The sequence below is a fragment of the Oncorhynchus tshawytscha genome, linkage group LG27 (assembly GCF_018296145.1).
Source record: "Oncorhynchus tshawytscha isolate Ot180627B linkage group LG27, Otsh_v2.0, whole genome shotgun sequence".
Taxonomy (NCBI): Eukaryota; Metazoa; Chordata; class Actinopteri; order Salmoniformes; family Salmonidae; genus Oncorhynchus; species Oncorhynchus tshawytscha.
In genome coordinates, this window is record NC_056455.1 from 8,146,283 (window position 1) to 8,159,682 (window position 13,400).

At 41.4% G+C, this 13,400-nt stretch overlaps 2 protein-coding genes across 5 annotated transcripts in view; one reads left to right on the forward strand and one right to left on the reverse strand.

The window, feature by feature from the left end:
- Positions 1-337: 337 nt before the first annotated feature.
- LOC112225980 (dnaJ homolog subfamily C member 7) lies at positions 338-11,692 on the reverse strand. 2 transcript variants are annotated; one of them, XM_024390149.2, is made up of 15 exons: positions 11,532-11,692; positions 10,964-11,047; positions 6,502-6,590; positions 6,233-6,357; positions 5,890-6,003; positions 5,620-5,694; positions 5,384-5,502; positions 5,111-5,264; positions 4,761-4,925; positions 3,395-3,486; positions 3,193-3,266; positions 2,803-2,949; positions 2,472-2,624; positions 1,939-2,016; positions 338-1,820 (listed from the first exon to the last, which is right to left on the reverse strand). In XM_024390149.2, exons 2-15 carry the CDS (start codon positions 11,035-11,037, stop codon positions 1,783-1,785), a joined length of 1,497 nt encoding a protein of 498 aa, XP_024245917.1. In that variant the 5' UTR covers positions 11,038-11,047; positions 11,532-11,692; the 3' UTR covers positions 338-1,782. The 2 variants fall into 2 exon arrangements, with proteins under 2 accessions (XP_024245917.1, XP_024245916.1); XM_024390148.2 differs by having other exon boundaries at positions 1,939-2,019.
- A 153-nt stretch (positions 11,693-11,845) lies between these two features.
- Positions 11,846-13,400, forward strand: part of nkiras2 (NFKB inhibitor interacting Ras-like 2) — a 2,590-nt gene continuing 1,035 nt past the window's right edge. Inside the window, exons 1-4 of one of the 3 annotated variants that reach the window (XM_024390151.2) lie at positions 11,846-11,945; positions 12,195-12,313; positions 12,418-12,659; positions 12,943-13,400. The exon at positions 12,943-13,400 is cut by the window's right edge and continues 1,035 nt beyond it. In XM_024390151.2, the coding sequence (XP_024245919.1) occupies positions 12,220-12,313; positions 12,418-12,659; positions 12,943-13,185 (579 nt within the window). In that variant the 5' untranslated portion in view covers positions 11,846-11,945; positions 12,195-12,219 and the 3' untranslated portion in view covers positions 13,186-13,400. Of the gene's footprint in view, positions 11,946-11,974; positions 12,314-12,417; positions 12,660-12,942 lie in introns of those variants that run through there. The other 2 variants (XM_024390152.2, XM_024390150.2) reach the window with 2 other exon arrangements.

A 13,400-nucleotide genomic window follows, 5' to 3' on the forward strand; every position in this document is an offset into this window, starting at 1 on the left:
TATGAATTTTTACGATAAACAATTTTGACTTTGTGGCTGTGCTATTTAGTGGAAACTGTCCGGTAATTTAGAGCGGCCCTGTCTGGACTAGAAACAGATGAAAAAGGTGGTGAATGTTAATTACTTTAATCTTATTACCTCCGAACAGTTAAATATATTCATTTTTGTACACATTCACCACCAGCCATCTCCCCAAAACCCTAAACAATTAGTCTGTCTTGGATCCTAAAATATTTAGTTTTTAGTACTTTCTTTGAGCTTGGGGTACACCCCGAAAAGAATAAGGCCAAAGGAAGTCAAATAAATACCAAATACAAACATTGACAAACGGCACATATGAAGGGGGGAACAAGAGGCCTACTTTATTTACATGGCTGTTGGATAAAGACTACATAGTCAAGACTGTTGAGGGCTTCTTGAGAGCAAGTCCAGGATGGGGATGCCTTCCTCTTAAAAGTGCAACAAGAGATCTTAAATCAAATTTTAAAAATAACCTCTACTGAACCTCTGTCATAGCAATTGTATAAGCTCTTTTATATTAGCTTCATAATTTACACAGGGCAGAGGAACCCGGGCCTGAATAGTTTTAATACTGCTAGGGGCATAGCCCATCTACATTATAATAGGGTATACTTTTAAACAGCATGGGCAAAATAAGATGTTAACTCATTTGACAGTTTGGGGTTATCTAGAACGTGTCTAGGCAATCATAGACTGTATACATAGTGTGCTGTAAGTGAGATGGTGTTTACTGAGCGGTTGCTCACATTCAGCATACACAGCCAGTTAAATATATAGACGTCTACACAGTATCTTATAAAATGGCAAGTACAACCAAATTCATTTCCTGAGTTTGTGCCAAAAGGATGTTGTTCGTTGGTGCCCCTTTTCAGTCTTTTCCACAATAGAGGAGCATCCTCATCTCCTGGTAGTGGCTCTGAGACAGCCAATTTACAATAAATATACATTAAAAAAAAATAAGAAAACAGTCAAACTATCAACACAAATAAACACTTTACATTCCAGTAAAATGTACAATGTAGCAACCGGTGAATGGCAACATCAAACATAAAACCTGTGGTGAGGAAGCTGACCACAACATGGCAACAGGCCTGGCATAGTACACCAGCACAGCCATCTTGACTGTACTTAAGCAGTAGTTTATGGATTTAACTCTATTTACCCCAGGCTGTTATGGAAAATAATTAACTGTTCATATAACATGATGAAATGGAGAACACTTTCATTAAGCAATCATCCACAGCTGCTAAGTCATCTTTTGGTTGTTGGGTATAAAGTAGGCTGCCACACAACATGCAAGTTGTTCAGTTGCCCATGGTATTTTGCACCATTAAATACTGGGCAAGATATGCATGCTTTGAATACTGCTTGGACAGTAGGTCAAGTGTAGGCGGTTTAAGGAGGTTTGTCTCAGATTTCCCCATCTTGAAGTCACATCTTGGCCCGAGCCTTCAGAAGGCCACAGATATCTGCACAGTCCCATTTAAAAGTTCCATTATGAGTCATACTTTTTTGGGCCAACATTGTTTTTATACAAATTGAATTTCAAAGTTTTTATTGTTTGACCAAATGAAACCAAATATCAAAATAGTATTAGTCTTCAATGGATGCTTGCATCATTCGTTTGTTGCATGATGTGATATGACAGAGTCCAACTGAGGAACAGCCAGACAAATTAAAAATGAGGGTGGAGTTGGGGGGGTGAATCCATTTGAATAGAGTCCATGATTGAGCTACTGTATAAGTACTAGGATCCTCCAATTAACCAAACTGGAAGAAGAAATTTCCTGGTCCGGATGCTACAAAACAAAAGTGTAAATTATTCAACAGAATGTGAAATATGCTGAAATGTGAATTTATTTTTTAAACTATATATATTTTTAAAACACGGTTTCCTACAGCTGTTTGTATACATACATTGATTAGCTTCGAAACTATAGCCCTGGCCGCCTCCGCCACCAAAGAATGCCTTGAAAATGTTGTTGGCGTCAAAATCTGCTGGGGACAGAAACACATTACGAGGATCAACATCACAGCCGAGGGAAGCAGCCAGTACAATTTCACCACAAATTAATTGTGTAACCGTGTAAAAATTAACGTGGTAAACACCCATTTACAGCTCTGAAATACAAATGGCTGAACCCAGTTGGTGTTTAAATCAAGTCAAGTAACAGTCATTTAGTCCCTGTTAAAGCTGAAATACGTAAAGGGGGGGAGCGGCACTTTTCGCCCCAGCACCTTTATTGTTTTGTTGATGAAACAGAGCAGAAGAGCATCATAGTAAAATATATAATGCCAGTAGATATTCTGCTATTCTATTGTGTGTGAAATGATGTCCCGAGGGTATGAGAGAGCGTTTGTTATTTTTCGCAAACAGACACGGCAGTTTCACCCCCTACCCCACCAATCCTCCCTTGAAACGGGTTCCCCTGCTGATCTCCAGCCCTCACCTCCCATGTTGCCTGTGTCGTCCTCCATATCGTGACCACTGTCGTAGCGGGATTTCTTCTTAGGGTCAGACAGCACAGTGAACGCCTCGCCCACCTCCTTAAACTTCTTCTCCTCTTCCTTCTGAACCTCAGCACTGGCCGAGCTGTGACGGTCTGAGAGAGAGACAAACCAGGGCCGTCAGTCAGGGGGAAATGAGAGGAGGTACAGGAGCAGCTAAGTTAAATGTTTTGATTCCCCTTTACATTGAAATACGTCTTCTGACACACTGCTTTTTTTATGTCAGTAAAATAGACTGGATAGTTGAACTGAGAAATGGCCTCTCTTAGCTACCTGGATGGTGCATGAGGGCCCGTTTACGGTAAGCCTTCTTGATCTCGTCCTCTGTGGCGTTCTTGTCCACTCCCAGCACCTTGTAGTAATCTTTCCGCTTGCTCTTCTTCAGCTCCAACTGTGCATTCTTCAGGAGGTGCTTGTGTTCTAAGGAAAGGAGTTAAGAGTGAGACAAAGATAGTATTAATAACAAAGAGCAGTTAGGGCACCATAACAGCAGGAGGAGCTATACAGTAATTCCACCCCTCAGAGACCGACACCTGAGACATTGCGTCATAACAGGGAGGGGGGGAACAGGAGTGTGAAGCAACAGAACCCAGACAGAGGTGTAGCGTGGTAGGCTGGGATGGAGAGAGGGGTGGTCGAGTCACACCAATGAGACAGCCATACCTTTTGTTTTCTCTGTCTGGTAGACCTTCTCATAATCCCTCACAGCCTCATCGTACTCCTCCTTGTCCATGTAACTGAACACAGATGTATAGAAACAAGCTTGAAAGATAATAACCATATCCAATGAATATCCATATTCTTGCATGTTCTCGAACCACTACCACGGACATATTGCTAGGAAAATAAAGGTTGATTGACGTACCACTGTGCTCTCCGTAAATAGGCCTTGATGTAGGTCTCATCCAGTTTAACTGCCTTTGTGCAGTCTTCAATGGCCTGGTCTATTTTTTTCAGCTTTGAAAGGGGGGGAAAAAACAGAAATAAAAGAGAAAAAGAGTAAGGGGACTGGGGAATGTGCAAGGAAGCGTGCGACAGAAGAAAAAGAAATGCTGGCCTAGTTCTAGATAGAGAAAATGAAGCAAAGTACAGAGCACAGCTAAAAATACACTCGGTAAGAGGGGCCTCGGTGTGTGAGTTTGTGGCACGCATCTGTGCACGGGTGAGTGTGAGAGAGAGTATGCGGGTGCCCATGCAGAAGGCCACCTCCGCAGCCAGTACAGTAACGCTACATTGGTCCATATGAGTGACTTCCTGGAGGATTTACAATCTAACAGCTACATGCTGCCAGGAGACATTTTGAGCAGATTTAAACCGGTAGAAGGCCCTTTAAAATCTGTTTTGCAGGGAATTGGGATGGAATCACAGGATCCAGACATAAAAGAAATTCAACATTAAAAAATATATTTTACTTAGTAGGAAATCAACCAAATGTTTTGAACTTATTAGAAACTGCATTCATTTGTCCAAGATTATTACAAGACATGCATCAGTGATTCACATTTCCCTTGAACTTTCTGAAGAGGCGGCGGCTCAGGAATGCCTGTGGGTGTGCATGCTTGTCTACCACTCTGTGTAGCCGTTAGTGATGATGCTAATGTCATGACAACCGTCTTCTGCGAGATGGAAAGGCTTTCCCAAAAACATACAATGAAATATGAAATACAAAGTAGCCTATGCCTGCCTACCTGGCAGAATGAGATCATGGATTATCAATCCAGTGGCCATTTGTTTTACAAACTCTGAAATGACATGAGCACTACAGAAACATCAGAACCAAAAAAGGTCCCAAGCTTGTGCACAGTTGAATTAAAAGGGTAAGTACACCTAAAAACCCACATCTTACACTTTTCAGACCTCAAAAGTAGTCTCCTGCTGTGCTTGTGGACAAAAATAAATTAAAATGTGGATGTTATATCAAAAGTGTAATTTGGAGAGCGAAAACCTGAAACAGATTCAGACAACAAAAAATGCACAGATTTTATAGGGACCTACAGGTATCAAATATCAGCTGCCTGGCTGAAAAGGCAAAACAACTGTGTAATTGAAAACAGCAATACCTAATTTGCAAGCAAACGGAGAGCCTTCCAATGAAGACTAAGATGATAATAATAACAGGCCGAATCAAACTGGGGACCCAAATGGCAGAAATGCCACGGCTGCATAAGATGAGATAACATGGTATGGCAGATGAGGGGTTCTCCTCCTGGTGCTGTGTGTTTGAGCCTCACCTTAGATCCCACGGTGCCCCTGTTACAGAAGAGCTTAGCATTGGTTTTGATGTTGTTGGGGTCTATGGTCAGGGCCTCAGAGTACAGCTCGTAGGCCGCATCATAGTTCCCGTCCTTGAAGGCCTTGTTCCCATCCTCCTTCTTGGCTTTGAGTGCTTTGGCATTCTGGATGGAAAAGAGAGAGCACTTAGCAACCTCTGCAAGCTAGTAGTGGAGACAGAATTGGCTATAGTGTTCTGAAGCTACCTCTTACAAAAGGTTGTAGGCAATTTGTCCACATTAGCATAATTATTAGGCAGGTTAGTTGAGCCTAATTGCAGGGCTAGAGTCCTGGTGGAAGGTGGACTCACTCTGCAGGCCAGGCGAGCCTTCTCATGGTCAGGGGCCATGCGCAGGGCCTGGACAAAGAACTGGACGGCCTTGTCAATACAGTCCTCATAGTACAGACAGAGACCACGGACGTACAGGGCATCACCATTAGTAGCGTCCATCCGCAGGATATCACTGAGAGGACGACAAAGAAACAAGTCTTACATGACAAGATACATTTTCAATGGTGTGCATCAGCAAGGGAAATAGCCTTTATGTAATGGTTTTCCAGGCTCCAACAATGTCTTGTTTACCTGGCTACTGACTGGGCCTCTGGGTAACGCCCCAGCATGGCCAGACACTCCGCTTTCAGCACCTTGAACCGATGGCAGGCTGAGGCCGACTCCAAGGCACGGTCCATGCAGAACACAACCTGCACAGTCCAGAGAGAGAAACATTGTCATATCAAATCTAGCACCAATCTGCCCATTCCCCCAAATAAGAATAACAATTTGCTTGATAAAAAGACAACATGCAGCCAACAGCCTACCATCCTGAAGTCATGCTTTTCAAATCCTAGTTCAGCCATCTTTTCATACTCCAGGACAGAATCTGCATTCTTTACCTGAAAATAGATTCAAACATATGCTTTTATGTAAGGAAGCCCTAACGCTGCCTGATGCTTAGATTGAGGAAAACAAAACTCATGGAATACCTGTCACAGTTAACAAAGGATTTCAATTATTGTAGAGCAATTAGCTCTTTACAATGCATTGCTGTTAGGACCTAGTCTGCCAAACAGACTGTCTGTCTGACCCACCTCCTGCTGTGCCTGGCTGTTGTCAGGCTCCAGTTCTAGAACCCTGTGGAAACAGCGGCTGGCTGCCATGGCGTTGCCCAGGGACAAGTGGCACTTCCCCTCCCGTAGATGACCCTGTGGGAAAGTTGACTCACAGTTAACAGGCAGAAACACTGCCACAGGCAGGGAGGAGACCAACCCACAAACCATGACTCATCTTTCCATTACCTTACCGTTGTACTCATCCAACTGCCAGACATATTTACGTATTATGAGATGAGACAAACAGGAAGGTCTGACTAACTTGTCTGCCTAGGAGGTAGCTGGGTATTCAAGGCTTGCTACGCCTGGTGGCGGACCCTACCTTCATGAAAGTATCGTCGAGCCGCACTGCCTGCTGGGAGTCCTCCAGCGCCTCTCTGTGCCGGCTCAGCATCATCAGTGTGGCCGCCCGGTTTCCATAGTAACTGGCATTTTTAGGACACATGTCTGTCGAGAACACAGTAAAAAGAAGAAAAGTCACTCACTGTCGTTAACAAGAATAGATGATCCTCTCACCCACAGAAAACAAAGATGTTCCCCCTCTATAAAGAGGATATCCTTTGCAGTTGATATCACTGATGGAATTCTTACCTATGGCCTTGGTGTAGTAGCTGAATGCTTCAGAGTAATCCTTCTTGATGTAGTATGCATTACCTTGCTCCTTGAAGCTCTCCGCTTCCCTGAATGAAACAGAAATAAAAAAAGACAGAAAGTGCTTGAGAACGAGGCTATTTATTGACATTACCCAAGAGAGTTCTGAGTAAAACTGCATAATGACGGGATGTGCATGTCCATCTTTAACCAGAGATCACATTTTTTTCAAATACTGTTAAACTCTTTGGTCAATTTCATCTTGAAGATAACATTATATTTGCTTTGACTCTAGTGTTCCATTTGTACATGTGCATTTGCGGGACACAACAAAAAAGAAACCAAGCATCACACAGTTCTGCTCCCTAACTTCCCTTTCCCCTCCACGCCTCACTCACTCGATTGCGTTCCGACCGCTCACTCTACACGGGCGTTTTGGAATAATTGCATAATTTTCTGAAATTGGCTATATTGTAAAAATTCATAATTTTTTATTTTTTTAAACATAATTTAAAAATTGTTATTTGGTCTTAATTTAAGGTTAGGCATACTGTGAACAGTGTGGCCTTTTCCCCTTTACTCTCACTTTCGGTTATTTGAAAATTAAATGAACTCCAAAATATTGCTATTTTTAAAACAATCCATAGAAAGTTTTTTGCAATTTCAGTTTAATCCACCAGAAAAGACAGAACAAATATGGTTAAACTAAAATATACTAATTTTAAAAAAATAAACAATGTTTTAAAAAAATGTATAATTCTTGTAAATTATATCATAAATAGTAGTGGTGAAGTTGTCACACATGCAGCTAGCAAAAATAATTAAACATCTGCTCTACCCAAAATTACAACCAACTAATTGAGGCCTTACCGCAAAAAATTGAAGAGGCAAGTGGAAGGGGGAAAAATAAGGTACTTGTCTTTTGGCCCTAGATTGCAAAATAGTTGGGAAAAGATTTGATGTACCGATTCCATGTCACATTGTGTATGAACTGATACACAAAATGATGTCGGATTCAAAACTTAGAATGTTTTCATTAGAATTATTATAAAAATGTATTGCAACCTAATATATATATATATATAAAAACAACCATCCCAGCTGTGCAAATTTCACATCGAAGAGACAGAATCATTCGATAATTTGTATTGGTACTGTCCACATGTAGCTTGTTTTTGGCCGCAGGTACAGGCATGGCTGAAGAATTGCAACATTTACCCGGAGCTAACTCTGCAAATAGCACTACTGGGTAATTTGAAGTCATGCCTGAAGTCAATCAATCAATCAATCATACTTTTAGGAGAAAAAAAAAAGAAAAAAAATTACAATCTGTAGAAACTGAGAACAGAAAGGTTTCAGAACTTCTGCGAAACATCAGTTGATAAATATATGGCAAATATAAATAAAAATGGATGGTGTTAAGAGACAGATGGGAGGGGTTGATTAGAGCTGAAGGGTGGAGCTAAAAAACAAGATAACACTAAAATATAATGTCCGTAAAATGTATATAGGTTCAGAATTCTTTTGAAACAGCAGTTATAAATATATGGCAAATAGAAATCAAAACTGGATGATCTTCAGAGATAGATGGGAGCGGCTGAGGGTAGCTGAAGGATGTGATTAAAAACAAACAAAAGATAACTATTGTAAAATACAAAGTGTAAGCTGGAAGTAGAAGCCTAACGCTTTGAACACACCGACAGCGTCATTGCGCAAAATGGTATGCAGCATCATCAGGATATGTGTGCAACAAAAGTTCAACATTCACCTTCTGCTACCATTTCTGTCAAGCCGTCTATGCACACAGTTTGACATAAATTAAATCCAACATATGCACCACACCGAACACACTGCAACGCTGCTAGGCAAACGCAACGTTTCATTGGAAATTAATGTAATTCTGGTGTACCAAAATGGTAGGGTTAGGAGAAAATAATAAAGTAAAATATAGTTTAAAAAGATAGATATATTTACAAAAAAATATATGGGGGATTGGAAATGATGCAGACAATTACATTAATGGAAGTTAAAATCTATATGCAATTTTAAAGCTGAGCGACTCCCTAAAAAAACTGTGGTTAAGGGTTAGGGTTAAAATCTGATTTTAAGAAGCAGAATTGTTGAAAGTGGCAGGGTTTGACTTTGTGCCTGTGGTAACTAACATTAGTGATGACCCTACTTTGCAATTAGAAGTGGTTAGACTATTACATCACCCACCCCTAAACATAGACAGGTTCCACACTGAAAATATGCAAAAACATTAATTTGATTAAGAGAAAGAGCATATTTTTTTTTATCATAATCATTAAGCCTAGGCCTACTCAGCAAACAGATGCCCTGGCCATAATCCATCCACATGCAGGGTTCAATGTAGAATTGTTCATCCATTTAGAAAATTCCAGGGAACAGGCATAATAAACTAAAAAGTAGACATATTTTGGTTTGTAACCCTGAATTATTGTTTCTCAACTTGCCAAACTGAGCCCCGTTTCAAATTATCACTGAGAATAACAGTTCCACTTTGCATTATTCTGTTCCATTTTATTTTCCATTTAATATTTTACTATAAAAATAGGTGTCTTGACTATGATAAGGGCTCAGGAAAGAGTGTATTGTCTTCTAAATGATCAAAACAAGGCTATGCCATTGCACAGCCATAGGCTTCTACACGCAAGCGCCACACCGCTGAGGTTACTACCTTTATGAAGATGGAGTTCCACAATATATAACCAGTTGATATTACAGATTCAAGAAATAAATCATAAATGTCACTTTATTTTGACTGAATAATAATCACAACAATATGGGGAAAATTTTGCGGTTAGGATTAGCGTACTCTGAAAAAATATATACCATGAGTGCTCGGTCAAAAACGGTCAAATGCCCATCCCTAACAGGTCGTACTGTATCATCCACAGATACACAAAATAGACCAAGTAAATGTGAAAAGGGACTTAGAGGAACACCTCGAGGTGCATTTGCGAGTAATCAATGACTTCATCCTAGCCCGTGTCGCAGACTGCAAGGAGGTAGGATATCACATGATACTGCATATTATACGTAACCGCTGACGAGCAAAACAACAGACAAGGGACAATACTAGGATGAAAGGTCTTCTTTAAAATCATAATTCACTCTGGTTGTAGACCAGGGCTAATCTAAGTCTATGATAGACTATCAGATTGCTTCCTGAACACAGCTATTGCTGTTTCCAAACATGTAGGCTGGACGAGTTAACCTTGGTGTGGGAGAGGACGGGGAAGGTGCTGCGCAAAATCATCTAAACATAGAAAGAGCCATACCAGCAGGCAGTGAGGGGTCTCATCCAATGGAAATATAGGACCTGAGAGGTAGTGGCCACGTGGGTATTTTCTGGGTACAGCTCACAAACAGAGCAGCTATCTGAGCTCAGTGGGAAATACAGAGGCAGATCACCAGGAACCACATGGCAAGACAAGCCAGGGAGAGGGCAACTGTCATATAATTTTCTTGGAATCTCGTCATGCTTCAGTTCTGATCACAATCGGAGCAAGAAAGCAGACAATGAAGCGAAACTGAAAATAAAGGAAATTTTCCAAGACAATGCCTTGCCCTTGTAATGTTTCATGTTCTTGAGGAAACAGGACAGTTACCATTATCACCTGATCATAACAAATTGTTGGTTGTTGAACTTGTGGCCCCCACTTTTGCTAAGAGAAAAGTTATGACAATTACTAGGGGTGGGAATATATTAGCTAGGCCCAACGTCATTTATATATGGATCTGGCTAGGCCTAGTTGACAACCTCGGAAAACATTACAGTAAAAATATGGAATCCACTTCAGGCATACCAAGAAGACCATGTCAGTCAATAGTATGTTACCTCATGCAAAGCCTAACTTATAGCTGTCTCGTTGAGGTCATCAAGACCTGAGAATGTTCTGGAATGACGTCACTCAGCGAGGACGAGTGGGCAGAGTGGGGCAAGATTTGGGCGACTTTTCTGGCTCGTGCGTGGGTACATGGCAATATGGCAGTACTAACAGTTATCTACGTTAGCTAGCTAAGTAACTAGTTAGCGAAATACATTTGGTAAAAATTATAGAACAAAAACATTAACCAATAGGCTTTGCGACCGTCATAGCTAGCTACTAACGTTAGCCAACTAGCTAGTACAATAGCAAGCTAACGTTAGCTAGCCATAACACACGTTGATGCAAACTGTCACAAACTGTGACTAACTTTGTTGGTTAGGTAACACTAACACAACATATAAAGTCCACTTTTATCTTTGTTGGTATGGATTTTTGAAAAAGAGAAAAATGGCTAACGTTAGTTAGCTAACCGGTTAGCAAGGCCTACTTCCCGTGTGACACAAAGCAAACCAACACTAGCCAGAACAAGCTTATAATAACATGACAATGGCACGAGAACAATCTTAAATCTAATGTGTAACATTTGTTGTACATTTTCCGCAACGTACCTCTCCAATTCTTCGTCGCTTAGTATTTCCATTTCAGGATCCATGGTCACATCGCAGTCATCAACCGTCGCCATTTTGCTGGGACTGAGAAGGGGGGTTGATTGACAGCCAGACAAGACGATCGATCATTGAAAGTTAGTCCTGAACAAAACCTTTTTGTTCCACCAGCATCTACTAAGCTAACATATGGAATTGTTTCAAGATGGTCATACCAAGGATAATTTAGATATTTGATTTGGAATTTTAGGACCAATTTAGGTATCAAAAATATATCTAAAAATGTTTTTTGATAACATTGAATTTGGCCTTTCTGCTATTAGTCAATATAAACACAATGGATTACAGATGTATACATGGAAAAACAAAGGCAAAAATGAAGTTTGTTTTGAAGTGTTTGTCCTTAAGATATAAGAAAGATCAGGCAACTTTTTTAGGCACTATACGACTTCCATACATTCTGCCATAAAATGTTTGAATTAACTGGTACCAGGCTACGTTCAGGCGAGTCTTGTGAGGCTTACGTCCTAAATCAAAACAACCGACACGTATGAGTTCGTGAGAGACTCACCTTCATCATATCAGTGTGTAGCCCAAACTCTTCGGAAGCTACAGACAGAAGTTGGCAGATCGGCTGTACAGTCTCACCTTAATTCCCCCATAGTTTTTGGCCCACCAGGAGTTGGCATTGGCAAGAGAGCAGAAACAGACACCCAGCCAGGGTAAAACAATGTATGGTCGGACAGACTATTTTTGTCAGTAAAAATAGAGTAACATTCAACCTATCTCGCTCTATTAAAATAAAACATGTATATGTCGTCCATCCTCTGCGGTTGTGACTCAAACAAGTCTTTCAACCATCGGACGCTAGAGGTCGCAGTTACTTTAAGTAGTGAGGGAGACGTTACGTAAGCATTGTAAACAGGAAGTATTTTTGGATAGTGGCGTCTGGAATTTACGGGAGCGGTGTAGTTACATTTTAAAGGTAAAAAGATTGCAAGGAAATCAAATGTTGAATTGAGTTGTTATCTGGAAGAACATAACAACGGCCATTATCAGTTAAATAGAATCGTTTAGCTAACTAAATAGATGCTAAACGTTAGCATGTAGCTAGCTAGCAAACTTTTGCTACGGTTATGATAATATCATGTTTTGTGTGTGTCTGTCTGCCTGTCTCTTTTTCCATGCTAGCTGCAGAGACAAGACTGTCACCTGACTTGTTATTCAATTACAGAGTTGCCAAGAGACTGATCATCATCATGGGCAAGAGTTGTAAAGTGGTGGTGTGTGGTCTGGCTGCCGTTGGCAAGACTGCTGTCCTGGAGCAACTGCTGTATGCCAATCATATTGCGGGTAAACAATTAATTTGTAGGACCTAGGTAGACCAAGGACAATGTTGATGTTTTGACTACACAGATCATCTGGTCCCATTGATATCTCAAAGTGCTCCCCCCTAGGCTCAGAGCCCATGGAGACCCTGGAGGATATCTATATTGGCTCCATAGAAACGGACCGTGGCACTCGAGAGCAAGTGCGCTTCTATGACACCCGGGGTCTTCGTGATGGTCTGGAGTTCCCTCGCCACTACTTCTCCTTTGCAGACGGTTTTGTCCTGGTCTACAGCATCGACAGTAAGGAGTCCTTCAAACGCATGGAGGCCCTCAAGAAAGACATTGACCGCTTCCGTGATAAGAAAGAGGTAAGGACTTTCATCGATTTCAATGCTAGTTGTAAAGCACAGTGTCGTGTAGGCTAGTTAAATAACACCGCAGACTTCAGGACAAAAACAGACCCTGCTGATGAACGGCCGTCCTATCAACTCTGACTGCAGACCATCAGTGGAAGGGTTAGGGGAAAATAATAAAGTAAAATAGATTTTTTTTTAAAGATGTCCTAAAGTTCTTATCTACCAACCACACTTCATTTGCTGATATCCAGGTGATGTGAGGCTGTGCTAAATGGATGAGATGATCTTTCCACAGGTGACCATAGTGGTGCTGGGCAACAAGCTGGACATGCAGGAGCAGAGAAACGTGGACTCTGAGGTGGCCCAGCACTGGGCCAAGACAGAAAAGGTGCGTCTGTGGGAGGTGTCTGTGGCAGACCGGAGGACCCTCATCGAGCCTTTTGTCCACCTGGCCAGCAAGATGACCCAGCCCCAGAGCAAATCATCCTTCCCCCTCAGCCGCAATAAGAACAAGGGGAGTGGATCTGTCGATAGCTGAGGGAGAAGGGGGTTGGTCGCGGGAGGCAGCGAGGGTTGATGAAGAATGGGAAAGATTTCAGGAGACAGGGAGTGAAAGAGTAGGAGAGGAGAAACACAGTAGGCCGATTATTAGCCTATTACAAATACAGGCAATTTTAGGTCTGAACGAATGCACACCGACTGAATCAGAAACCAATGGTTTCATGGAGATTGTGACTGATATTTAGACTCATA